Below are 27,096 nucleotides of genomic sequence, written 5' to 3'. Positions count from 1 at the left end.
GTGACACTGCAAACAGAATGCAATGCCGTTCCTGATTTTGAACACGCATGGGAAAAAGAGTCACTCCACTCGACAGCCAACATAACAAGGATTATTTTGATATATAACCAGTAAAACGCCTTTTGGGCGAAGAACGAGCGAGCGAGGTAGTGAGCCCTGCACGTGCGGATGGGCGAGAGGGTACTTCCAACGGGCTTGCGCAAAGCACCCTTCTAGCGGTGTAGCACCCGCTAGCGGTGTACCAAATTTGAACGCAATCGGCCCAGCCGTTCCTGAGATCTGGAAGCGGCCCTCTGCACGTGCGCACGTGCAAACGGGGTCCAAACTGACTATTGCACGGCACCCTACTAACCGGTCTCCAACCGTGTACCAAATTTGAGCGCAATCGGCCCAGCAGTTCTCGAGATCTGGAAGCGCCCCCTGCACGTGCGCACGTGCAGTAGCACCTTAACCGCAACACATGGGAATGCATTGCCTGGTGGGTGCCTACCTGTATGCCAAGTTTCAGCGAAATCGCCCCAGTAATTACCGAGTTATTAAAATGGGAACAAATTTGACACCTCTTATTGTTGTATTTTGCACGTGCACTGGGGGTGACCCACATGCATCGAGAGTATCCTATTTTTGGTAGAAAGGATGCAGCTACCCTATAAAAATCACCGCAAGTCAATCGCCCAAGCGGCTGCTGAGATATGAGCCTCTCAAAATCACTACTTTTGCAAAACAGCTTGAACACCCTTGACTTTTCACGTGGCACGTGCCACGACGGTCACTGAGATGTATCAAAAGTAGTCAATTACGGGGTAGAAGGGATGGGGCTACCCAGCAAAAAAGACCGCAGGCCAATCGGTCCAGCGGTTGCTGAGATATAAGCCTCTCAAAAGCGTTACAGGCCGGGCCGGGCCGGGCCGGGCCGGGCCGGTCCGCTCATACTGAGATTTTTCCGTTATATTGAAAAGACTCGCTTCGCTCGCTGCGCTCGCTCGCTCGTAATAATCCAGTTTTACATCGTCATTGAGGTACTCCACATGCTATCACCTGCGCGGTTGTTTAAACCTTTGACGGCGCACCAAAAAAGCCACTATCAGAAACTCCCGATTCCACGTACGATAATGAAGACTAAATGCGCAACTCAATATTTTTTCTGCCCAATTCAAAACATTTCATCAATTTCCAACAGAATGACACCCCAAATATACATATATTCCGAAATTGCCCATGGCCATCCGTGAGGCCGTTTCCAACCATAGTGCACTGGCCATTTCCAACACTGGACAAATTGTGCCCTGGACATTATGAGCGCTGGCCTAATAAATATGCACCTGGCCTCTTTTGGACAATGTGAACACTAGCCTGAAGAAATAGTATGCAGTGCTCTAGCGTGGAACATCTTGATATATGTAGTTAGGATTTTAAATGACCTTTTCCTCGATAATTAATTGGAAACGCAATAAAAAGCAAATATTATATTGTTTGGCAAATTTTCAATGGCTTCAATTGCTTCAATTTTTCAAGGGCAATCAATTGTTTCATGTGGCTTGAGAATGAACTGTTAAATATTTGCTTTGTATTGCATTTTCAATTAATTATCGAAGAAAAGGTCATTTAAAATCCTAACTACATAAACACTAGCCTCTTTAAATGTACCCTTTCTGCAGCCAGTTGGCCGCATTTGGACCATGCAGTCCCTGGACATTTACGAACTCTGGCCCATTAAAGCACTGGCCATTTCAACACTGGGCATATCGTACCCTGGACATTATGAACCCTGAACAGAATAAATGCACCCCGCGCTCTCCAGAGACTAATGGGTGATTGCCATTCCATTGTCTGTTTTGCATGGTGTTTTTGGTCTAATAGTTGCAGAAAACTATTGACGAGCATGCTGTTGGGTGCCACAAGCACAAGCCGAAGTCTTACCGAAATCGTCGCAGACTGTGACAGTGTGACGTATACCATCTCCTATAGCACCAAAATGAAGATCTTTTTTTTTTTTTTTGTTCTGGTATAAAACCATTTTGCCTAGGAGCTTGTAATTCTGCCACATAAGATGTCGTACCTAATATTGCCAATAAATCTGGAAAATTTGAATGATGTGGGTTATGTAGTTAGGAAATAAGAGATATTCAAAACCGTGACACGTTTTTTGAGACACCCTGTTATTACGTTGACACCAACTATGCGGAAACATTGTACAGCAGCTCACATGCATCTACTTACCGTTTTATACGTCGGGGCCGGCCGGGTCGCCGTGGATCGGTCAGGCCGGGTCACCGGCGCCCCGTCACCTGATGCCACTCCGGAGTGCAGAGATGTCGTGTCGCGCTATCAAGTGGTTATCTTTGACGCCTTACAGGGCATGAATCAGAACTCAACAACGCCCCTTCATCATTGCATTTCACCGGTCAGATTGCGCATCACTCTGTGGGTGGTAGACGATGAGTCTATTATTTTCTACAGCCTTTTAAAAGATACTGATACTGGTGTAGATAGTGCTGCGATTTATGCTATATTGGTAGCTTAAATGCATCGTTTGTGCGACTTCTGATGTTTTTTTTTTTTAATAAATGAAGTCGTCACACTACAAAACAACTGCTTTGCAAGTGTGAGTGTCGTTTTATTATTTATATCCGTCATCAGCGGACAGCGAGTTAAGCCACTCTAAATGCAAATGACAACCTCTTTTGCTTATACTTGTGCTTATCAAGTGCGGGATTTTGAAAGGCCACTTGGGCTCAAGGATGCAGTCCTATCGAGGTCCTTGCGGTGTCCTGACTTAGTAGGGACCGCACTGAAAACAATTTAACACAAGGCCGGCGAGTAAACCGATGTTTCACGGGTAGGTACCCCTATCCGCAACCATTTTTTTAACCACCGTCCCAGTAGTAGTGCTAGGTCCCATTGCGGTGTAGTCGTACCTGCTCTGAGCGGACATAACCGCTGTCAGCGAATATGTCCGCTGAGGCAGATACGACTACACTGCAATGGGACCTTACTGTACTCCTGAGAGGGTGGTTAAAAATGGTTGCGGATAGGGGTACCCGCGAAACACCGGTTTACTCGCCGGCCTTGGGTTAAATTGTTTTCAGTGCGGGTGGAGCTGTTGATGTTATCCGCCTTGGATGCGGCTGGACGCTGGTCCTTGAACCTGACTCAAGTTGCACTAACTTGTCAGCTGCATGGCGCCGGAATGTGCTTCTCACCGGCTCTCTATGGTCACATATCGCTGTGTTCTTCTGTGTTCACATCTCGCTGTGTTCTACTCATCAAATTCATTTAGGTATAGCTCGTTGGGCTTAAACTCTTACTCTTGCCGTTGCACCGCGCCGTCCTTCCTCTGCGCGAGGCTTGTCTTTGTCCAAAGTGGACGTCACCGGCTGCTCGGTTTTCTGGCTGGCCGGTTCCGCGGTAGAAGCTGTCTCACACCGCTTACATCCCATTGTGCAGCTACACCACGTATACCTACGTTACGCTACAGTAATGCATGACACAGTTTATGTGTAGTGAAAATAATGAAAAAATCGACCTTTTCGCCTTCCACCTATGGGCACATCAGTTGATAGAGAGTAAAAACGTGGCATTTGGTATGTCTGTCAGCAGCATTTGGGAATTTTGAAGCACAAAAACATTGTTTTCAAACTTCGATTTGGTCGCAGCTTAAATTTACAAAACTTGATTTTTACGAGGTAAAAATGAAACTTTGACCTCGTTGAGCGACCTCTAATTTTTTATATATTTCCAAAATATTTTGCAAATGTTGTTTTTATGTCAAGTGGAATACAATGCGGGGGCGTCCCGTTAAAAACTCCAAAATATTTTTTTTTACCCCCAGAATAAGTGCCACCCTAATGGGTACTTACACCTCGATTAACCCTCGCCGGCCGAGGGGGGGGCGGGTGCCGCCCCCCCCCCATAGGGTTTTTTTTTTCGCGATAGCTCCGAACACGCTGGCGATAGAGAGCTGACACTTGGCATACCTGACCTTTGATTCCAAGCCGGATCTTTTGACACCAACCGCATTTTCGGGTCAGGTCAGATCACTGACCTATGACGTCATAAGTGAACCTCTGCACGGTCTTCAGATGTCGCAACTTCGCAACGCCCTCACTGCCAGAGGAGGTGTCACAGGGAAATGAAACTTGCAGGACCTAGTATCCATTAGGAGTCTCACAACTTGTATATCTCGGATTTTTCCTAAAGGTCATGTGAGGTCAGGTCATTTTCTCGACCTCACCATTATAAGTCAATGGGGAAAAATGAAAACTGCTATTCTGGCGCCGGAAACGATCTCCAACTATCTCAAGCACACATAATCATGATTTCAGGCACTCCTTGCAAGGTTCCATGCGTCACTTTTGCAATGTTGATCTTGCGTGAGTCATATTAGTTTTTCGTCAATAACTCCCGATCGAATTGAGCTAGCGAGTCGGGAAAGCCAGCAATGGACTCAGGAAGGCCTGCCGAATCGAATGATATGCAATATGACATCCTTCGACAAACTTCGTGACCTGGGGGCGCTGACCTGACCGTGACCCGAGGTCAACACCCTAAGTTGACCTCACCCAAACAAAAAGTATATCATTCGACGCGCCTGAGCAAGGCGAACACGATGCTGCCAAAATCGCGGCTCTGCGGCCGTTTTTTGCGAAGTTATTCACAAAAAACCGAACCGTACCTTGGGGCACTTGACCTGACCTCAGAGGTCACCGGTTGACCTAGGACCTTAAAATCGGGTATCAATCTCTGCGTCTTGAAACGGCGCACACGCTCGTTTTTTCCGCGACGCGCTAGCTCCACCAGGGGCGAAACGGCGAGGGGGGTCGTACCCGCCCCCCCCCCCTCGGCCGGCGCGTATGTAGTAAACCAATAGGTCCGGCGAGGGTTAACCCTATTAGTGGCAGGCTCCTGGCTACCCCATATTAGTGGCAGGGGGGGGGGGGCTGTTTACGACCCCCCCTTGATATCTCGAGATCTAACCGGCCGATTTTCAAAATTCAAACGGCATTCGATTTGGCTCAACGAGATCTACATTTCAAAAAAAAAAAAATGTCAATAGGGGGGTAGAGGGGGGTAAAAACGGGCAAATTGCAGATACATTTTAGACTGTTTATCACGGCCAGGTTTCTGAACCAATCTTAACGCAACTTTTACCGATCGATAGAGAATGAACCAGGAATTCACATGGATCCTAAAAATATGCATTTTCAAAAATCATAGGCGGATACAGATCATTGAGATTGGGGGTACACAAAAAGTATAGTAAATAAGGTTTTTGTTGGTACTGTTTCTAAAAAGGGTGGCAATGGTCTTGTTATGTTACAATTTTCTTATGAGAGAACGACTAAAATTGTATTGGTCATGCATAGGCGGTGTCAGGGCACCTATGTTGGGAGGTAAAAAATAACCCCCCTTTTTGGACGCCTGGATCCGCCTATTATAGCAAAAACGTGTCAAAAGAGGATGCACAATAACTTTGTATATGTTATCACATGATACCTTTCATTCACTGTTCGTAAAACTGGTGCAGCATCGTGATCTTCGCCCAAATGACTCGCTTCACGAATAGGACCCCCCAGGCCCCAATCAGTGCTCTGGAGCCGCCCCTGGTAAAGTTATGAACTTGAAATTTTCAGGGAATGTGCCCAATTTAGTTTTAAGAAAAGTCAGAAAATTTCAGCATCGTAGCTTCAGCGGTTTCGGAGATATTCTCGAAAAACCTGAGGGGTGGATAAAAACAACCCCCCTGCCACTAATAGGGTTAAAATGTTGTAAAATCCGTTTATCCATTTGATAGGTACATGAAAACCGTGACTTGAAAACCTCCATTGGAAGCCTAACCATCGACTGTTCTCCCTCTCTGCTCCTTATTATTTTCTCACCCAATGCTCTCACATAACAGTTTAACGGACCACCACACCACTTCCTGGCCTCTTACACCGACACTAGCTAGGGAAAACACTGTGCAGCAGCTCAGTTGCGTCTACTCACTGTTTCTGCGCTGGGGCCGGCCGGAGTGCCGGGGATCGGTCAGGCCGGGTCACCGTCGCCCCGTCACCTGATGCCACTCCAGAGTGCAGAGATGTCGTGTCGTGCTATCAACTGACTATCTTTGACGGCTTACAGGGCATGCGATATGAATTATTGACATATCTTGATCCTTGCACTTGACAGGGCAGATTGTTTATCGCTCTGTGGGTGGTAGACACTGAAAGTGGGATTATTATGTTCTTTTACCTTTTCAAAGATAACTATAACTGCTCGATTATATTGCAATGCTTTTTATATAATCCTGGTAACTTAAATGTAACTCTGACCTTAGCTTGGCATCTAACTTGGGTCTGAAGTGGGTGGGCATATGCGAATTTTGATTGTCTTGCCATTCAGACTCAGACTCAGACTCAGACATTTATTGAGGTGCTCCACTTGGAGTGGCTTTTAATACCTCTCGTCATATAGTAAAAAATGGGGCTGGTCGTCATTAGGCTCAACATGGAGTTCATGCACAGTTCACACGCACACATTCACATACGAGCATACAACATAACACATACACCCCGTGGCTAAAAAGTAGTATAATCAGTCTGGTGGTCGAGCGGACAAGTGCTGCTTGAGTCGGCGTTTAAAAATGGGCACAGGGAGCTCCAGCAGTTCGGGTGGTAGGGTGTTGTACAGGGCTGGGCCACGGCACCTGAAGCGCCTCTTCCCCGTCTCGGTCTTGGACCGGGGCACATACAGTGCGCGGTCCTGCCTGGTGACCCTGTCAAGGGCTCCCGACACACCCCGGGTCTCGGCCACTGTAGACAGGCCGGCCGACAATTCATCGGGCTCCCGGAAGCGCAGCAGTTTGTGAATCATACACAGTGTGTGATATGACACCAGATTCTCCGCACTGAGCCAACGCAGCTTCTCGAGCAGATCCGAAACATGATCGTACTTTTTGCGTCCGAAAATTGTTTTGGCCCCGTAATTTATAATCTTATTCTTCTGAATGGCGCCAAGGTTCTTCTTCGAACCGTTGCCGTAAATTGTGATACAGTATCGGACCTGTGAGAGAACCAGCGCATTGACCAGGACGGAGATGACGGACGATGGCAGGCGGCCCCTAAGATGTGACAGACCACTGAGAATGCCGAAACAACGTCGCGTGACGTTACTGACGTGGGTGTTCCAAGTGAGGTTGCGATCGAACGTCAGGCCGAGATTTTGACTAACTTCCGAGACGGGATTGATGACGTGATCGCGAAATTTTACCGTAATGTTTGGGGCACTGCGCAAATTTTGAGCGCTTCCCAACAACATCAGCTGAGTTTTTCCTGCATTTACTTTTAAGCCATTGGCGCGTAGCCAAAGGTCAAGAGAAGCCAAAGAAAGTTCCATGCGGTGTACTACGTTATGAATTTCCGATTTTTTACCACTGACTAGAATTTGTGTGTCATCGGCGTATTGCACGATGACTGCGTCATCGGCAAATAAACTGAGATCGTTGGCAAAGATACAGTACAGAAGTGGACCGAGAGCAGAACCCTGAAAAATGCCGATGTTGTTAGGAAGCGAGGCTGAAGTTTGGCGTATCCCTTGAGCGTCAGTGATGCTAACACTCTGCGTGTGACCGCCAAGGTATGCCGAAAACCAGGTGATATCGATTCCGTAAAGCTGTAATTTTATCAATAATTTTTCGTGGTTAATCACATCGAAACATTTGCTCAAATCCAGCAGGCAAAGAAGGGATATCTCTCCTCGGTCGGTCGCGGACAGGATATGGTCGGTTATGGAGGTCAGCGCGGTTTCGGTCGAGTGACGAGGCCGGAATCCGTGCTGAGCTGGGGATAAGAGATGATTTTGGGAAAGGTAATTGTAGAGCTGTTGGTGGACGGCCCGCTCAACAATTTTGGATATAATAGGAACTATCGAAATTGGCCTGAAGTTGGATGGGTCTGAAGGATCACCGGATTTGTTATAGGATGCACGAGTGAGTGTTTCCAGGATTGAGGGATATCAGAGAGAGAGAGATGCTGGAGTTGACCAAATGCAGGAGCACCGGACCAATCGCGTCGAAAGACATGCGGACCATGCGCACACAAATGCCGTCCTCCCCACGGGCGCCGGACCCACTCATACCAAACACTACCGCCCTCAGCTCTGACAGCGATAGGGTCGAGACGCACCGGCCCCAACGCGCGGCAGTCGGCACGGGAGGTCCGGAGTCTCACCCATGTCGCGCACCTCGTCAGCCACGCGCGGACCGACGCTGACAAAAAAGTGGTTCAGCTGGTCAGGGGTGACGCCAGAGAGCGAGTGTTGGGCTCTTCCACTCTCGACAGCCGGCCGAATCACCCTCCACAGAGCGCCAGCTCCCTCCTCGCGTAAGCGGCGCTGGATGTCATGGCAGCTGTCACTTCTGATCGCGGCGCGCACAGCACGGTTGAGCTCCTTGTACTCGTTGGAGCCGTGACCGAGTGAAGCCAAAACGGAGCGGCGGCGAGACATAAGGCACCGTGTCTCGCTACTGACAGGCGGGGCGCGAGCGTTCCTAATGCGCATGGTCCGCATGGGTGCATGAGTCACGACTTTTCCAGTTTAACCACGACTTTACCAGGGCCCTGTTCATGAACCCCGGCGGTCGCTGCGGCCGCTGCGGTCGCTGCGGCCAGCCGGGTTGTTACGTCACAAAAAGGGGCGGGGCTCATGTAGTATGACGAATGTATGACGTCACCTTGCTGCGGCCGCTGCGATCTCTGCGGCCGCAATCCAGCGACCGCCGAGCCGCAAGAAAGTAATTGCACTGAACTTGGCGCACTGAAGTCAAAGTGTAGGCTGTGTTGCCATGGAGACGATGTTGTAAACAAATTCATTCCGCCCGTTGTTGCACGCCATGATACCTAAAAATTAGATTAATGCTTTAATAAGAGGTTTAATTTTAGACTTAAGTTATTTGTGCTACGATTTAATGAAAAGAATACCAAATCATTTATGTGACCCACTTACAAAAATACAGAAACACCAGACGGCATTGAGAAACGCCCTTTTCATCACAGGAATGGAATACACAGATAAAAGAAGCGCGTGGAAACTATTGATTAGTAATCGTCTCAAGCGCGCAATTATCGGAAACTATTTCGGCAGCAGACGTGTTCATGGAACGCTGATTGCGGTCGAGTGGGTGATGACGTTTCAAAAATGGGCGGAGCTTAGAGCCTGCGGCCGGCCGCAGCGGCCGCAGGGTTCATGAACAGGGCCCGGTTTCAAGACCATGAGACTTTTATCATACATGTTGGGAAAAAACATTTAGAAAGGGACCGACACATGCCTAGATCTTTTTGCCGGTGCGTGTGTTCTCATGACTGGGGGTGGATCGCATGGCGGGGCCGGGGTTGACGACTTTGGCGGCCCGACTCGCCGGCCCTGGCCGTCCCTCCCTCATCCGCCCCGTCTGTTGCCCTTCGCAGCCCTCCCGTTCCCTGTCTGGCGAACGGGAGGGGCCCTCCCTCCGCCCGCCACCCCACCCCTTCCCCCGGCCCGCAGTATTGATCGTTTCTGTCGGGGAGTTTCGACGGGCAGTCAGGGGGGGAGGCCCGGGTTCGGGGGAGGGGCCGTCCTCCCCTCCCTCCCCCTGCCGCCGTCTGATATTGATTGGTGTACCGCCGAGGGGACAGCCGCCCCCCCCCCCCCGGTCTGGCCGGAGGCTGGGGTGCGCCCCTTCTCGGCGGTCTCCAGAGGACCATCTCTGTGCCGCCACGGCTGACTCACGGGCCTCCCCTCCCCTCTCCCCTCTCTCGCTGCCCGGCACCGACCATTCGGTGGGAAAGGTTCGGTCGGCAGACCGACGCTCGCTCTTCGAATGTCATGGCCGGCCTCCATACTGACGGTGGTGACAACATCGATAGAGTGTTGGTGTTAAGAGGTGGTCGATAAGAGGAGCCTGCTCACTTGTGTGCTCATAGATCTCTGTATGTGGTATGCCTACATTTCAACCTTTCAGATAGATAATGATGCCCAAGGCCCTATATACCATGATGCCGGTCTGACCCATCCTGAGCTATTTGATACAGCCCCGACTCTAACTCCAAGCCGGTAGCCTATGTTGTTGCTTTTGTGACCTTGCTGGCCTATTTTATCGTGTTGCCGATGAAAACCTTCCTCGTTTTAACGCATATTTCTCAAGATTTGTTCGTGTTCCCAAAAACGTAACAGTAATATATGTTTTTATGTAATGTTTATTTAAGAAACACATGCGTTACAAAACACGACACAAAATAGATCGTCACACGACAGCACACATCCACATTTGTACATTTTGATCAATGGCGGAAATGCTTTGTTACTGGATCATGTGAACAGGACATAGATCGGAAAATTCAAAAATAGCTCGTCACTCGGCAGTCACAGCACGGTTGTGAGTTGAAACAGCCAACAGGTTGACAAGCCTGATGGCTTGATATTGTCGCTCAATCAGTTTGATAGTATGATCATAGAATAGCGTGGCCTGAGCTAAAAATAGCGACGCTTCAATGTTTAAATCTTTGTGCAAACTTGATGTGTCAGCTTATGCGACTGTAGGGTTGGATGAATAGTTTACAAAAATAGCTGGTTCTGAGAGGTATCCTGTTCTAAGGGGTATTGTTGAGGCACAATGCTCATGGCCGTGACTCCGTTTGGAGAACCATGTGTTATGATTAAATAGAACAGTAAGTACTTACTTAACCCGCGCCGGGCCGGTGCTCTGAGATTCCGCGCCGGGCCGGGGGGGGGGGGGTGTCTGAACACCCCCCCCCCCCTTCTAACTCGGCTCCTGGGCCACGTAGCGACACGCGGTAAGCGGCAATCGAAAGAACGTCCAAAATAAGGACGAAAACACTTCGGTCATTTTTTGGGTCAGGTCAAAGGTCAGGTCACCAGAGTTCACCAAAGGTCAAATGTCCACTATATTTTGGAAACTGCCAACGGCTATCTCGGGAACCGATAGAGCTACAGCGCCGCGGAAAAGCGCATTCGATAGCCCTTTTACAGACCTTTCTGAGTAATGTTCTCAGATTTGACCTCAGGTCAACGGTTTAGCCTCCAGGGGGCAAAAACTTCAAAAATAGCCGTTTTTACGAAAAACGTTTTTTCGGTAATAACTTTTGACTCAAAAGAGTCATGACATTACTTTTGCCACCATCGTGTTCCTCTCGTCGAGACGCGTCGAATGAACTATAATTTGACCTTGAAAGGTCAACTTGAAAATTTGACCTCAGGTCAAGGTCATGACCTGACCGGAAAAGGTCATGTTGCATATCAGTCGATCCGCAACGTCGAGCCGAACACATCTAAGGCGTTTTCAGCGCTCTAGCACGTCTCTATCAGAAGTTATTAGCGAAGAACTGTTAGATTCTGTTCGTGACCTGAGATGACCTCGGGGACATAACGAGGGGTCACAGTTGCCATTTCCCGGTTCAGTGTGTCCATTTTACCTACATCTCGATGTTTGAGAGTGTCTAGAATAACGTTCGTGCAAAACAGACGCTTTTCAATTTTCTCCCATTGACTTATAATGGAGAGGTCGCAAAATTGACCTGACCTTAGGTCACCGATATCAAAATTCCGAGATATACATTTTATAGATATTGTTGCTCTAATCAATCGCTGAAAGTTTCAAGGCAATCAATCAATCGGTGTAGCTATGACGAGCATTCTTATTTTTTCTGAGGTGAGGTCACTTAGCGTGATCTGGTGACCTGACCTAAGGTGACCTGGGTCTGAAATTTTCACAACATGTGCGGAAAAGATGCACAAACAGGTGTGCCAAAAACGGCGGCGCTCCGCGCCGCCGTTTTTGAGATCTGCGAAAAACCGCAGGGGGGGTGTTCAAACACCCCCCCCCCGGCCCGGCGCGGGTTAACCTGCTTGGACATCTACGTAATCACTACTTCTGAATTCGCTACAATATTCACACGCATGCTGCATTTAAAAATAAACACCACTAACACTGACATTCATGCTAAAATAGTGTACATTGTACGAATTTGACTAGAGCATTCCACCATACCTCTCAAAGTTTCACGTTCCCTGAAGCGAAGATATGAAGGGCCCGATCAAGACCTTCGTATTTCGCAAAACACATGCACATCGTGGAATACACGCGCTGAAACATATTGAGCAAATCTCCCCACGCTGATCGGAAGGTCAGTGATAAAGTGATGCAGTCCGAACAGCTAACCTCCATTTTACGTGTTGTTTAAGTATATGGCACATGTAACTGATATGCGCCATTGGCATGCTCTACAGACGCTCCCACTTTCATGCGCTTTGCGGCTTTCGATCTGCACGGCTGCCTCGCCGAGCTGTTATGGCACTCACGAGCTCTTCTGGGCTCTACATGAGTCATACGAACACACGGTCGCTGAGTCAGTCACTGACAGCCTGTCGCACGTCCACACATTTACACTAGCTCTGTCCCGACTCAGTTCGTCATCGCGCCGGGTCACTTGGGTGATTCGGCCGGATACAGGTCACTGCAGTCCACTTCTCCCTCCGCGGGCTGAGAACATGCCGACGCGTGAGGGTGAGCAATAGGCTGCGTCGAATGCCGTCGACATTCGCGACGTTCATTCAAATGCCACATGCTTGAGGTACCACTTACGCTTTTACAAATTCCAGTGCAGCATTGATCTGTTTTGCCTTACATGCGCTCTCGCATCGCCGTCCCATCTCGCTGCTATCGGTTTTATCGACCGGCCTCTACTCTTTGTCGTTCTCCTGCTGTCCGTCCTCGGCTTCCGGCGACGGCCGGCGCTGTGGCCGCGGCTGTTTGCGGCTCCTCTTGACGGCGCCCCGCTCACCGCCGGCCGCCTCCTCCTCCTCCTCCTCGCCGGTGAAGAGCGCCTCCTCCTCCTCCTCTTCGGTTCTCATCTCCAGCCGGAGGAACGATCCGCAGTCGATGGCGGCCGGGTCGGCCGGGTCGGCCGCTGCCGAGGCCGGCGGCGGCGCGTGCTGCAGCACGGTGAAGTGCTGCTCGGTGAGCTGCGCGCAGCTCCAGCACAGCGCCACGTGGTGCAGCGGCCAGTGCAGACAGAACTCGAGCACCGAGCCGAGCGGCGCGGCGCAGTGCGGGCACCGCAGCGCGCCGTCCGCGTGACGCGCCGACACGTGCGTCTGCAGGGTGGCCGCGTCGCCGGCCTCGAAACGGCACCGCGCCGCCTGACAGCGCAGAGTGCCGCCCGAGTGGGTGCACACCAGCGGCGGCCGCACCTGGCGACACTCCTCGCACGGCGGTGGAGGTGGGGGCGGGGGCGGCGGAGGAGGGGGCGGCGCCGGCTCGGAGCTCTCCTCCGGCGGCGGCGATGACGTGGGCTCGCTGCGCACGGACGGCACGTTCAGGATGACGGGCGGCGCCGCGCTGCCGCCGCTGGCGGGAAGCGCCGGACTCGGCTGCGCGCCCGGCCGCTGCTGGTGGCTGTAGCGAACGTGGTCGGTCAGCACGGCCGGGTCCGTGGTACGGAACATACACACGGAACAGTCGAGCATGGCGCGCCCGTGCTCGGCCACCATGTGCGCCTCCAGCTCGGTGTGCAGCTTGAACGTGTAGGCGCACATGACGCACGTGAAGCCCTGCCGACTCTGCCCGTTCTGGTGAGTGCTCAACTGGTGGACGCTCAGCGTCATCTGGTCGTCGCAGACATAGAAACACTTGATGCAGATCTTCTTGCCGTGCACTTTCGCGGCGTGCCAGGTGAGCCTCTCGGAGCGCGCAGCTTTGTACGGACACAGGGGACACGTGTACGGCTTGGTGTGTGTGTTCATGTGCCGCTTCAGACACCACGAGTCGAATCCACGCCACGGGCACTCGGGGCAGGCGAACGCGCCCTGGCGGCTGGCGCGCTCCGGGGCCTCGGCGGCCTCTGTGCCGGAGGAGGCGTCAGACTCGCTGGGTGTCGAGTCGGCGCGCCGCTGGCGTCGGTTCTCCTTCTGTTCGGCGCACGGCGAGGCGGCCCGTTTGGTGGGCGCCGGACTGTCGGGCGGCGACACGGCCCAGCGGCGCACGCCGACACGCGGGTTCGGGCTCAGCACCAGCGGCTTGACGTCTTCGCGCGGAGGGGTTGGAGCGGGGCGGCGGCGGCGGCGGTGGTGGCAGTGCAGGAGGCGACGGCGCAACCGCCACCGGCTTCTCCGGGGAGCGCGGTGGCTGTGAGTCGGATGTGAGCGACGCCGCCCGCGAGTAGTACACCTGCGCCGTCAGCGTCTTGGGCGGGATGCGCCGAATGCGCGTCACATCATACGGCTCGTCGCGGTGGATCCTGAGAAAGTGCTTCTTCACATGGTCGGCCCGGTTGAACATCCTCTGGCAGATGTAGCACTGGAACGGCTTGTCCGACTTGTGGATGTTCTCGTGTCGGTTGAAGAGGTCTCGCCGGTGCGTCGAGTACGGACAGTGCGGGCAGTGGTGCCGCTTGCCGCCGGCGCCGTCGTCGATCACCAATTCCTCGACGATGGGCTCGTCGTCGGCCGGCGACGGCGGTGCGCGCAGCTCGGAGTCGCGCTTCAGCTCGGATAGCCGCTCGAGGATGTCGGCCATCACGTGGCTGTTGCTGAACTCGGCCACCTCCGAGACCCGGTCGCCGTGATGACGCACCAGATGCATGCGCACGCACCGCTGCCACGAGCTCATGTACGGGCAGTGCGGACACTGGAACGCCTTGAAGTCGGCGTGCGCGCCCAGCCAGTGCTCGGCCATCGGGCGGGCCAGGAACGCGGTGACGGCGCACTGGCCGCACCGGAACAGACGCTGCTCGGCCACGTAAGTGGCGATCGGCGCGTTGTGCCAGCGCAGCTCGGCCGGGCCGCCGGCCGTCAGCGACAGCGCGCCATCGCTGCTGTCGGCTCGCTCCAGCTTGATGACCTCTGCGCCGCTGTCGGCGCGCTCCAGCGTGACGTCAGTGCGCCGCAGCCGCGCCGAGATGGCCTCCATCAGGCTGACGCCGCTCATCGCCGCAGCCATCGGTCCCTGCGGCACACAGACGGGTCGGACACAGGTCAGACGCTGGGTGACGTCATTGGAGAGCTCGGGTCAGACGCTGGGTGACGTCATTGGAGAGCTCGGGTCAGACGCTGAGTGATGTCATATGGTCGCTAGGGTCGCCACGGATTGCTTTAGGGTCAAACGGTGTGTGACGTCATGGAAGCGTTTGGGTCAGACGGTGTGTGATGACATAGGCACGCTTAGGTCATAAGGAATGTGACGTCAAGAAAACGCTCAGCTAGGTGGTTAGGTGATTGTGACACTAACGACTAACGGCATCGTGTCATGCCACGGTGGACGTCAACTGGGAGTGTTACTAGAGAAACAAAACCACGCACTTTACAATGACGGAAGAGAGGGTTTACAATATTTGGAGATATAAAACGTAGCTTGTGACAGATCGCTAGTGACCATCGAAGCAAAATGATGAATCTTTGATTTCTAAACGGATTTAGGCGATTTAGCTACGTCGCTTTATCAGCTACAGCGCTATCAATTTGTTTGCATTGCAACAATGGCGGCTAATGCCCATGGCTGTATCAGGTGACAGGCATGCAGGTGACTTTATAAGACACTCAGTAGAGAAGCCGTTGAATCAGCTGCAATCAAGGCGAAACTGTTAACATGCGGGCGCCGTGCCGACTGCCGGTCATCGCGCACTATCAGATGAGCCGTGCCGGCCCCTCCGTGACGTTTATGGTCACACTGATGACGTCATAAGATTTAACAAACAGGTGGTATCACAAGGCCACTTATGGCTCGTGATCCAAACAGTCAAGCCGGAACTCCAGCTGCGGAAGACACCGGTTGCTTTGATTTACAGCTCATCTACATTTCCGAAAGCGCTCGGGAAGTTTTAGTGCGGAAGTTCCCACGGAAGCTGAACTGTCAAGTTCGGTCGCTGGATTTCGCAGTCGTGGAACATGGGTTCCGATTCAGGTCAGGCGAACAGATGTACCCGGATTCTATTCTGTCAGGGAGCCGGGAAGTTCCATATGACTACACGGGTGTAGCGATGCATTCCAGGTTTCCGCACTGCGGTCTGGCCGGCGGGTCGGGGCACCTACTTAAAGGGCGACCTGGTAGTTTGCACAGCTGGGACGATGCCGAACCTTGAAAACCAGCATAAACGATGAAATAAAGGCTCTCCGGTTAGCGCAGGTTAGGAAGGAAGCTTTCCGTTTTTATATCGAGTTCCGGCTCACTCCGGGCTTGAAAGTGACTGAGTGATGGGGTTTACGTTTACGATGTGATATCATTGGCACGTAATATTTCTAAAACGCACTTGACTAAGATGCCAGACTTTCACGTCTGAGGTCTGGTTCCTATCGGGTCGAATTTGCACGTCAACGAGACGCATCGACTGAGCAATGCGTGGCTGCGCTGGCTGCGGGCCTGGTAAATGATAATTGCTCGCCCCCTGAGTGAGGGTAAAACAATCGCCGGGTAGGTGTGCCAACAGGAAAAACAAGCGCGTCAACCACCGGGTGAATCAGCCGCCCAAAGAGGTTTGCCCGTCTGCAATCGGGCGGTAGTCAGTTGGCGTGTCACAGATAATGTGACATGAGAGGGCAAATCGTTTGGATAATACGACTTCACTTATCTATTAGATCGCAGTGTCTTTGGTCGTGATAGCAGGTGGATGGGTGCGCCTGACGTGTCCGTTATGAAGTCATCAGGCTCTAATCCGCGACAGTTAACCCAAGCCGGAAATAGTGGATCATATCAGCTTAAGCCGTGCATCAACTTACAGGCTAAGTCGATATCTAAATATACCTCGACCAAAGTCCTTCACGCCATGACTTGGCTGTGCGGCCACAGTCCACACCTGTTTTCTTATTCCGTAGCTAAATATTTAAATGCAAATATCGATTGTCCGACCATCAGCGTCGCAGAAGCGGCATGGGAGAACCGATCAACGCGCCAGTTCAGAGGTTGACTTCGTTAGCTCGTCAGTAATCTGGTAAACGGACTAGCCCGACCGACCGGTCTCCGTGACTGGCCCGAGTGCCGCCCCCGCTGCTGCGGTCACCGGGGCCTCGCCCTGGAAACACCGTCAGCCGCCGCCCCCGGCCCCGGGCCGCCGACGGGCCCGTGTGGGCGGACTGAGGACAGACGGCGGTCGTCCGACCCCCCCCCCCTACCTGCCCGCAGGGGGGGGGGGACCAAACAGTCGTGGTGAAGTTACAGAGGCCAGAGCTCCTGCAGCAGTATGGGGGCATGAAGGCATTGACGTGTTTGGGAACGACTGTCTCCGTAATCAAGATAATTGTAGATATGGTCGGTTTCAGGTAATTGTGTGGAAGAGTTAAGTATGTTTCATTGCAATATTGCAATACACACCATTCGAAGGTTCAAACTGCGTAACATTTTGAAACATCAAAGTTGTGCAATGGCCGACAAAGGCATTGTGGTTCTTACCACCTTTGACATCCGCAATGTTGAATCTATATTGGCCCTAGGTTCATGGAATGATTTCGATGTATTCCAGGCTTGTTATATAACCCGGACTCTGCGGGGGCGACTGCTAACTAGTTTCACTCACATCAGTGAGTAGGTATCTGGAAAATAGCTCGATCCCGTTAGCAAGCGAAGCTTTGTGTCCGGGAATGACGGACTCAGAACGGCCGTTCACGGACTCCCGGGCGTCCCGGCCACTAAGTCCTCGAAGTATTCTCTCCGAGTCCTCGAGCTATCCTCGGGGAGTCCTGTATAGGAGTCCTCATCCAGTTGTTCCGCGGCCATTGGCCCTGAGTACGCCCCCACGCGACCGCTGTGAACGCAGCTCGCTGCGGCGCGGCGGCTGGCCGCGTAGGCGGGCAGTGCGCAGGTGATGAAAATAGAAGACGCCCGTAATGCAATTGCAGACGGCTGGAGATGTTTTGGTTTAGTGGATTCTTTCATGCAGAATGGAAATGATTCGAGGCTTGATTCGAGGTTTGATGTTCACCGTGAAGTCAACTTAGCGGCGCTGCGTTGGATTCAAGATCTCGAATGTATCACGAACATGTGAGTGACGAAATCTGTGCGTGTTTCCTGCGTGTCCCCCTCGCCAGTTATCAACCGTGTGGGGGTCGGGGAATCCATCCGATGCCAGTGAAGCCCACCTTTGAAGGTCGTTTGCCCAAAGCAGCCCTCCGGCGGGTGTGTGATCGTTACGGCCAGTATTTCTGTCTTGCCGTACCCGGCCTATAGAACCGGGTAAGGTAGCACCGCGCCGGAGCTCGGGTCGGGCGGGGAAGTTTTCCAGTGCGGCCGCCGCCCCCGCGGCCAGCTCGGAGCTGCGGAGCTGGCAGCTCGTCGGGCGGCGGCTGGCACGGCGCGCGTGGGCGCGGGCGGGGGCGGACTGGTAGCCGCTCGCCGCCCGATCTATAGCGGCGCAGAGCCGCCCGCCGCCCACCGGCGGCTGTCACGGCCGGCCAGCCGCTGCCGCCGGCTGTCGGCGCTGTCACCTGTCCGCTGCCACCCCGGGCACTGTCAGAGGGGTGGCCCAGGGCTGCCAAAACCCTCCACTGATGTCCGGTTATGGCAGTTAGCCTGTTGAGACATCAGCCAAGGATTGTCATCCGTCAGACATTCTAGGAATGGTCATGAACTGTCAGCCGCTGCCATAATGCGTCAGATAACGCTGGGACATATCTGACGATATGTGACAGTGACATATATTCTGTCAGAGCATGTCAGGGGTCAGACAGGTTAAGTCCGAGGGCTTTATCAAAGGCCCGAAGAAGCTCGTATCTGACGGCGCCCGCTTATCGTTTTGGACCGCTCCTCCCTAAGCCTATCCTGCCTAATACCGCGTCCGTCTCACAGGTATGTCCCGGTGGCGTCACCGCCGTGTCAGAGGGATACGAGTGCCGTGTCCGGCCCGAGTTGTCACTGAGTCGCGCCGTACCTACTGTGGCGGATGGGCCTTGTCGCAGCCGGCCAGGAGAAGAGGTACATTTCCGCCGGAACTTACACTCCTTTCCCGCATAGCAGCGAGAATTGGACACCTCGATCCGTGTTGCACCGTGAGCTTTGCTCTTTTCCTGTAACCGTCAGGTTTAAATTGTTAGGGGCTTGAGTTAATCATAGACGGAATCAACAACTGTATTCTCGGAAGACTTCCAGAGCGCTGCCACTAGCCTCATGTCACTCCCATCGTTTGATTTATGTCATGCGATCGTGAACTCGTTTTTGACGTTTCCTCGCGGGTGCCAGGTGCCGTCTGCACTCTGCAGGCTGTGGTCTGTCGATCGCGTGTGACAGCTCTGTCAGACACCGACAGTTGCGGCGGTCACCTGGTCGGATCAACCCTGTGACTCACTCTCTGAGAGTGTCATTCTCGCGAGACACGTGGCTGGAGGAAGACGTTTCTGGCGATCCGGGGCGATAGCGAAGGCGGTGTTTTTCCACTAAGATTCTTTTTGATTTGTATCTTTCCATTGATAATTTCAATTATATACTGAAAAGGTTTTTCTTTCTTACGCTTTCGGAAGGTAAGGTTGAGGTGTGTGGATGGCATAGGACTTAAGATGGGGCCTAATAGGGCCAGTAAGAGGGTAAGGGCCGATGATCTGACTGATAGTTTCTGGGGGGAGGAGGAGTCTCAGTCTGGATCCTACCTCTCAGTGAAGCTCCTAGCAGGTAGATCTCCTAGAGAAAAGGGATGGCCATGGATACAACAATGCATCAGAGGGATTCTTGGGGGCACGGAGAAAGTTGAAAAGGCTAGCTTCATGAGTGATGGACGGTTGCTGGTGAGGACTAAGACTAGCACCCAGACTGAGAAACTTCTCAAAGCTCGGATGTTCGGAGACATGGAATGTGTTGTAGAACGAGAGGAGAGACTAAACCAGAGTCGGGGAACTATCCATGCAGTAGACCTGATTGATCTGTCTGAGGAAGAGATTGTTGGATGGCTGACGGAATTCGGGGTGGTGGCCGCTAGGCGATTTACCAGGAGAACCGGAAGCCGTATCGAAAGAACCCCAACTATCCTTCTTACATTCAACAGACCCACGTGCCCCACAAAACTTGACTTTGATTATGTGACCTACAACGTGAGGCAGCATATCCCGAACCCATTGATGTGTCTACAGTGTGGGAGATTTGGCCACATTCAGGCCAGATGTCAATCAGAGGTGAAATGCCTCACATGCGGGGACAAAAAACATGACGGCACATGTGAGCAGAAATGTCTCCACTGCGGGGATACTGGGCATGATGGGCTCTCTCGGCAATGTGAAGTGTGGAAGAAGGAGAAGCGTGTATGTGAAATCAAGGTTAAAAAAGATGTGTCCTATGCACACGCCCGCCGTATCATCGCGGCTGAAACCAGCTCCCCTACCTTACGATCCTATGCTTCGGTAGTAAGGGGTAGTAGTGATCCGCCATCCGACCCAACATTTAAGACTGAACTCCGTGTGATTGGGGAGAAACTCGACAAAATGATCACTCTTCTGGACAGGGTCCTTAAGCTTCAAGGGACTGAGGCTGAGGCAAATCAAACACCAACAAAAGTGCAAACGGGGACAGGAGAGCAGGAAGGTGCTGAGGACACTCAGACCCAGTCACAGCCTGACATGTTCATGGACCCCATGGAATCCCAATTGGTGGCAGAGGGCTCACAGGAGCCCTCACCACCCTCAGACACTGAGAGGAGCACTCCACCAACAAACAAAGACACTCTGGCTGGTTCCTCTCAGCGAGTGATCCGACAGAGCTGGACACCGCAGGTGACGCAGAACACAGATGAGGTCGAGGAGAGGAGTGAAAGAACCCAAAAAGCCCATCCTGACTCTGAGCAGTCATCAATGACAGAGACATCAGATATCCCTGCTGATGGGGTATCGCCATCCCCTGAGCTTGTCAAAAAACGTCAAGGAGGGAGACCTGGAAGGGACAGGCGAAAGCCCAGCCTGACCAGGAAACCCAAACCCTAACGTAACTTTTAGCACTAAAACACAAAACTCTTTTTTTTCTTTTCTTTTTAAACGTAGAATCAAGACGTCTTTATTTCTACTTATATTTCGGTTTGTTAACTTACATGTGCTGATCAAACAACCACACAAGCTGAGGTGGTTGATGATCAGCTATCTTGTTTCCTATGGAAAATGGTACAATATCAGCATCATGACTGATACGAACCAGATAGTAGCAGCCAGCCCAATTATTCCCAAGGAGTGGGAACTTATGAGTGGTGAATTGTGTTCTGGCTCGACTAAGAAACTCTGACAAGGGTCCTACAATGGAATGCCAGAGGACTGATCGGAAAGTGGGCAGAAGCCAAACAAATGTTCTTGGACGGTAATTACCAGGTGATCTGTATTCAGGAATCTCACTTTATGGCCAATGACAGATATTGTTTTGACTTACCACACTATTCTTTATACAACGCATACTCACCTCAAGGTGACAGGAGAGGAGGTGTATCGATATATGTATCAAATCGCCTGCCGCACATGGTATTACCTATACAGAGCAATTTACAGGTGGTAGCCTGCTCCGTTAGGCTACAGAGGGAAAGAATTACATTCTGTTCATTGTACTTGCCCCCAACTGACAACTTCTCATTTCAGGATATATCCCTATTAATCCAGCAACTCCCTAAACCATTTGTAATATGTACAGATGCAAACAGCAAACATTTCATGTGGGGAGCTGCGCAATGTGACAGACGGGGTTGCATCTGGATGGATGTTGTCAACCATCATAACCTACATGTTTTGAATGATGGACAGCCAACTAGACTGGATGAATCCACAGGAGATACGTCCCACATCGATTTGACAGTGGTATCAAACGATATCTCTCACATACTTGAATGGGACACTGAAAAAGACCTATATGCCAGTGACCACTACCCCATACGTATAGATGTCGGTAATCCTACTGTCTACACGAACTTGCCCCCTGTTTTTTATGGATGGAACACGAGGAAAGCTAACTGGACGGAATTTGAAATGAAATGTGATTTCAAATTCAATCCTAACCTTGGACTGGAGAACTGTGATGAAATAACTCAAACTATTATTGACACTGCCCAGAAGTTTATACCCACCCGAAATGGTAACACCAAATACTCGTGTCCGTGGTGGACGGATGACTGCAGGAACGCAATTCTGACTAGAAGGAGAGCTCATAACAGAATGAGGAGAGACCCTCATTCCCAATTCCTACGAATTGAGTATAGGAAAGCGAAGGCTAAGACACGACGGACTATTAGAGATGCACAGATCCGCTCATGGCAGGAGCTGCTATCAGTGTTTAACCACAGAACCCCGATGGGGAAACTGTGGGATATAATCCGTAAGTTCTCGCAGAAGCATAGATACATGAGACCTCTCCCAGTTATTATGCATAATAACGAGATTATTGACGACCCTACTGAGGTGGCAAATCACTTCGGGAGGTATTTCTCGAATATGAGCTCGAGATCGAACTACCCCCAAGCCTTTCTTGACTGGGAACGTGAATTAGCAGAAAACTTACCTGAATTTGGGGATGAGAACTACGAGGATTACAACAAATAATTTACAATGAGAGAACTTACTGACGCTATTAAACGATCTGGCTCTACATCCATCGGGCCGGACAAGGTTCACTATGATTTCTTCCGACATATGCATGAGACACAGCTGATTGAACTGCTTCGTTTTTATAATTATGTATGGGTGAATGACGTGTTCCCCGACGCATGGAGACATTCTTACATCATACCCATCCTTAAGCCAGGGAAAGACCGCAACCAAATGCAATCGTACAGGCCTATCCAACTTACCTCTTGTATGTGCAAATTACTAGAGAGGATGATTGGTAAGAGACTGTCATGGTACCTTGAGAAATATGACCTTATATCGACATATCAATGTGCGTTCCGATCAGGAAAGTCTACTGGGGACCACCTAGTGAGACTCGATTCGCACATACGGGAAGGATTCCTTCACCACTGTTCCACCCTCGGTGTGTTCCTAGACATTAAGTCAGCATATAACATGGTCTCCCCAACGGTTTTGTTGAATAGAATGTATGATATCGGCTTCCGGGGCCATATCATGCATTTCATTCGAGGCTACTTGCAAAATAGGACATTCCAAGTGAGGTGCGGAGAGGTATCAGATACGTTTGAGCAGGAATATGGCGTTGTCCAAGGAGGGGTGATCTCTCCATTGCTTTTTAATATTGTGATTGACTCTTTGATTGACGCAATACCAAGAGAGGTCTCTGCTGCTATATACGCAGACGATTGCACTATCTGGGCGCAGGGAAAAGATATCCCACTTATATTTCAGAAAATCCAAAACGCTTTAACCAGAATAGGACAGTGGTCAGAGCGGAACGGGTTTGTATTTTCCCCCATGAAGACTAACGCCGTTTTGTTTAGAAGAGGTTTAAAACGAGTGAACCAGAACCAACTACCTACTCTCAAACTCAACGGTCACCCTATTTGTATTGTGGACCAGGTCCGTTATCTAGGCGTCTTACTTGATTCGAAACTGAGCTTAAATGGGCACATAGAATATGTTAAAGGAAGAGCTCAGAAACGAATGTCGATACTGAAAAGCATTGCCGGAAAAAGCTACGGTGCCGACAGAACTGTGTTATTACGCATGTATAAATCCCTGATCCGACCAATACTCGACTATTCATCTTTTATTTTGGATGGGCCAGGGACTCGGCTTGTGGAGTCCCTTGAGACTATTCAGAACACGGCACTCCGCATTGCCACTGGTGCCTTGCGGACTTCCCCTGTAAGAGCATTACAAGTGGACACGAACGTGGAACCCCTCAGCATTAGACGCCGAGACTTACTAGCCCGGTACTACCTGAAAGTAAAAAGTGATCACAACCACCCCTGCTACCACATAATGGATTTAGACGCTTATGAACTATATGAAGATCTCTCCGACCGCTACTTGCGGAGGATATCGGGTCTCCCAGTATCACTACGACTGCGAAAGCTTTTTACCGAAATAGACTATAATCCTCCCGACATATTGTCTAAGGAAAATGGTATTACAGCACCATGGGTGTTGCACACCGTCCCCACACAGATGCTCATCTCTCAAGACAAAAGACATATGACTGAGACAGATATATTGACTGCTTTTCACGACCTGATGGACAAATACCCGGACCATAGGAAAATGTACACTGACGGATCCAAGCGGAACAACTCAGTAGCATGTGCTTTCACAGTGAACAGTGCCTTTTTCTCACATAAGCTGCGTGATGGGTTATCTGTGTATACCGCTGAACTGGTAGCTGTAAGAGAAGCGATGAAGTTTGTGCGACGTAACCAAGTACCCAAAGCGCTCATATGCTGTGACTCCCAAGCGGTTATCAAGGCTCTCACAGTGCAGAGCCGTGATCATCCGGTCTTGGTGGAGATCCTAGAGATAAATCATAAAAATGTACGAGATGGCATCGATTGCATCGTGGTCTGGGTTCCAGGACATAGTGGCATAGCTGGTAATGTCAGAGCTGACTACTGGGCGGGAAAGGCTCATGATAAACCTAATGTGACTGATGTAAAAATAGGACATCGGGAATTTGTGCCACTGGTGAAGAGTCGCGTTCGTGTGTTATTTGAAAATCTGTGGTTAGATTATCGTCCAACTCTACTGAAGCAGATTAACCCGCGCGGGGCTGGGGGGGGGGGAAATTTTACCCCCCCTCGCGAATTTTTGCGATATCTCAAAAACGGCGGCGCGCAGCGCCGCCAAACTTTCAGTACCTTTTCTTACATCAATTTGACACATTCCCTGAAAATTTGAGCGAAATCCGTCGGAAATTTTTTGAGAAATTGACGTTTTAGTGACGTCATGTTCGCCATTTTCGCCTCAAAAACGGCAAAAGTTCAAACGCCGCTAACATCTTCATTTTTAAAGGAATCAAGACGTAACAAAAAAGGTTATACGTAATTTTACTTTGTCTATCAAATGGCTATCTCGGTTTTTTGAAAATTTTGGATTTTGGCCTAAATTTTTTCAAAAAACTGACTTTTTTGGGAAAATCATTATAAAATCCAAAATTTTGAGTCTATCGAAAAAACCGGAATATATGTCAGAGAAGTGGTCTATGTGCACCTACATACCAAATTTTAGAAGAATCGGTTCAAAAATGTGGGAGTTATTCAAAATTTTATGACGTCACGACACACAAAATTTTTGAAAAATGACTTTTTTGGAAGTTCTAGACCTCGTACGGAAACAAAAATAGCACCATTCGATTCGCCGTGAAAAACTGCATCAGATAGACGCCTTTTTAGGCCTTAACAACCAACTTCAAAATTTGACCTCACTTGACCTGACCTTGACCTGACCTCGACCTGAAATTCATCCAGAGGTGGTCCATATCACTTATTGAGTGTGCCTATTGAATTCTATGAGTAAAATGACCCATAAAACATGTGTCGCACATGCCCTTTTCTATATTTTGTTTTTTGGTGACCTGACCTGACCTGACCTGACCTTGACCTTGACCTCTGAATGATATTGTATGCAACGAATATTGTCTTGGTAGCCTAAGAACACGTTTTGGGCGATCAGTCTCAGTCCATGACTCCATTCTTCGGCAACTACGGTGCAAGGCCGATACTGTAGAAACTTGCAATTTGTACCCTTGACCTGACCTTGACCTTGACCTCAAACTTTAAATTAAGTACATGTTTTTAGTAGTTCGTGATGAGAGCTTTCGATTGGCGTTTGAATTTTCCAAATCGGACCATTAGTTCGGGAGATAACAGGGGGGGTAAAATTTACCCCCCCCCCAGCCCCGCGCGTTCGGCTGGAGACCCCAGCCCCGCGCGGGTTAAGACAGATATAGGACATTGGAATTCTAGTGTACGTGCCAGTCGAAAGGAGGAAGTGGTTTTGTGTAGGATGAGACTCGGACACACTATTTTAACTCACTCGCATGTTATTGACCAACTACCGCCTATTGTCTGTGAACTGTGTCAATGTCGCCAAGATGTTCAACACATACTGTTAGAATGCCGAAAGTACACTGTAGCGAGGAGGAGACTCGCAGCGGCGTGTCGAGATGTCGGCGTCCGCATGTCGCTGGGGATTCTCCTGGGAAACGGTGAACCCACGGTGGTGGATGCAGTGTTCGATTATCTTCGACAGTGCAACTTATACGACAAACTCTGAACAAAGGACGTAGAGGCGTTATGGGTGCTAAGTGATGATAATGAAATGTATTTTGTTTCCATATGTGCTATGGCTTCAGATAAGCTCGACACAATCCTTCATGTTATGTTGAATCCAAGAACCATGGATTAGGTATTTCTAGTTAAAAAGAGTGGATTACTACTCGAGCTCATGCATTCATCGTTTAGCAATACTTCATCCATAGTCACGTTGTAAGAACACCTGTCTGAAATGTCTGAAATTGGTTGGGTATGTTATGTGTTTCTATGTCACCCCCATACTGTGAAGTGAAATCCCTAAGTATCGTGTAACCCCCATGTCAAGACCCAAGTTTTGTGTCTTTTTTTTCTTTTTTCTTTCTAGATAGAACCATGCCTTCTCCCAGAGCGCCTTTTGCCCCCTTGAAGAATGAGCTGTATTGCTCTTCCTGCTTACCGAGCTGTTTGGCTATCCCCAAGTAGCTAAGACTGTAAGTAGCATTGTAGTAGGTATTCACAACTAATATTAACTTCTCTGTTCTCTCCTCGCCCAGGACATATCCTACCAAGGCTATCTCCTAACCATCGCAATTTTTCCTCTCCCCAGTCATTCCTCATCCCTACCCGGAAACCTGCTTAGTTCCGCTTAGTACCACAACCATACGCCAACTGCAACTCTGAAGACTACAAGAGGACATACCAAATTGGAAGTTGGACGCTTGAGCCAAGCTGCTGCGCGCCCTAACTCTTCAACAACAACAACATCTGAGAGTGTCGTTTAGTCTGCACTGGTAAGCCTTTGTCTCAGGTGTGGGAGCAGTCTCAGCTGTAACATGCCGTGAACTGGACAGCCAGTAGGCGGTGGAGACGATGAGAGACAAATCGTGTTGGCGTTCGTACCAGAGAAGCTGGGTACGTTCGTACCAGAGAAGCTGGGTACGTTCGTACCAGAGAAGCTGGGTATGACGCGAGCTGGGCGGTAGGT

General features: G+C 50.6%; 3 protein-coding genes across 3 annotated transcripts in view; all 3 read right to left on the bottom strand.

Moving 5' to 3' along the window:
- LOC122365196 (ubiquitin carboxyl-terminal hydrolase 45-like) overlaps nucleotides 1-6,057 on the bottom strand; it is an 89,137-nt gene extending 83,080 nt beyond the window's left edge. The window contains exon 1 of the mRNA XM_043336193.1: nucleotides 5,989-6,057. The gene's annotated coding sequence lies outside the window, so the exon portion shown is untranslated. The remainder of the gene's footprint in view (nucleotides 1-5,988) is intronic.
- Nucleotides 6,058-10,198: 4,141 nt separating this feature from the next.
- LOC122365191 (zinc finger protein 219-like) overlaps nucleotides 10,199-27,096 on the bottom strand; it is a 31,700-nt gene continuing 14,802 nt past the window's right edge. The window contains exons 2-3 of the mRNA XM_043336187.1: nucleotides 11,880-14,980; nucleotides 10,199-10,702 (exon numbers count right to left, since the gene is read on the bottom strand). Of these exons, the coding sequence (XP_043192122.1) occupies nucleotides 13,895-14,974 (1,080 nt within the window). The 5' untranslated portion in view covers nucleotides 14,975-14,980 and the 3' untranslated portion in view covers nucleotides 10,199-10,702; nucleotides 11,880-13,894. The remainder of the gene's footprint in view (nucleotides 10,703-11,879; nucleotides 14,981-27,096) is intronic.
- On the bottom strand, nucleotides 12,718-13,779 carry LOC122365194 (zinc finger protein 64-like). Its single transcript, XM_043336189.1, has 3 exons — nucleotides 13,342-13,779; nucleotides 12,949-13,236; nucleotides 12,718-12,888 (listed from the first exon to the last, which is right to left on the bottom strand). Exons 1-3 carry the CDS (start codon nucleotides 13,777-13,779, stop codon nucleotides 12,718-12,720), a joined length of 897 nt encoding a protein of 298 aa, XP_043192124.1.

Source organism: Amphibalanus amphitrite, unplaced genomic scaffold (assembly GCF_019059575.1).
Source record: "Amphibalanus amphitrite isolate SeventyFive unplaced genomic scaffold, NRLGWU_Aamphi_draft 000721F_arrow, whole genome shotgun sequence".
Classification (NCBI taxonomy): Eukaryota; Metazoa; Arthropoda; class Thecostraca; order Balanomorpha; family Balanidae; genus Amphibalanus; species Amphibalanus amphitrite.
Note: the sequence above shows the minus strand (reverse complement) of the source record. Positions and strands in the feature narration are given on the sequence as shown.

Excerpts from the sequence above, each read along its gene's own strand:
- LOC122365194 (XM_043336189.1), bottom strand. The coding sequence starts at position 13,779 with ATGAACACACACACCAAGCCGTACACGTGTCCCCTGTGTCCGTACAAA. Across the intron at positions 13,237-13,341 it reads TCATCCTGAACGTGCCGTCC|TGTCGCCAGGTGCGGCCGCC; the intron begins GTGCGCAGCGAG and ends CCGTGCGAGGAG. Across the intron at positions 12,889-12,948 it reads ACGCGCCGCCGCCGGCCTCG|ATGAGAACCGAAGAGGAGGA; the intron begins GCAGCGGCCGAC and ends CTCCGGCTGGAG.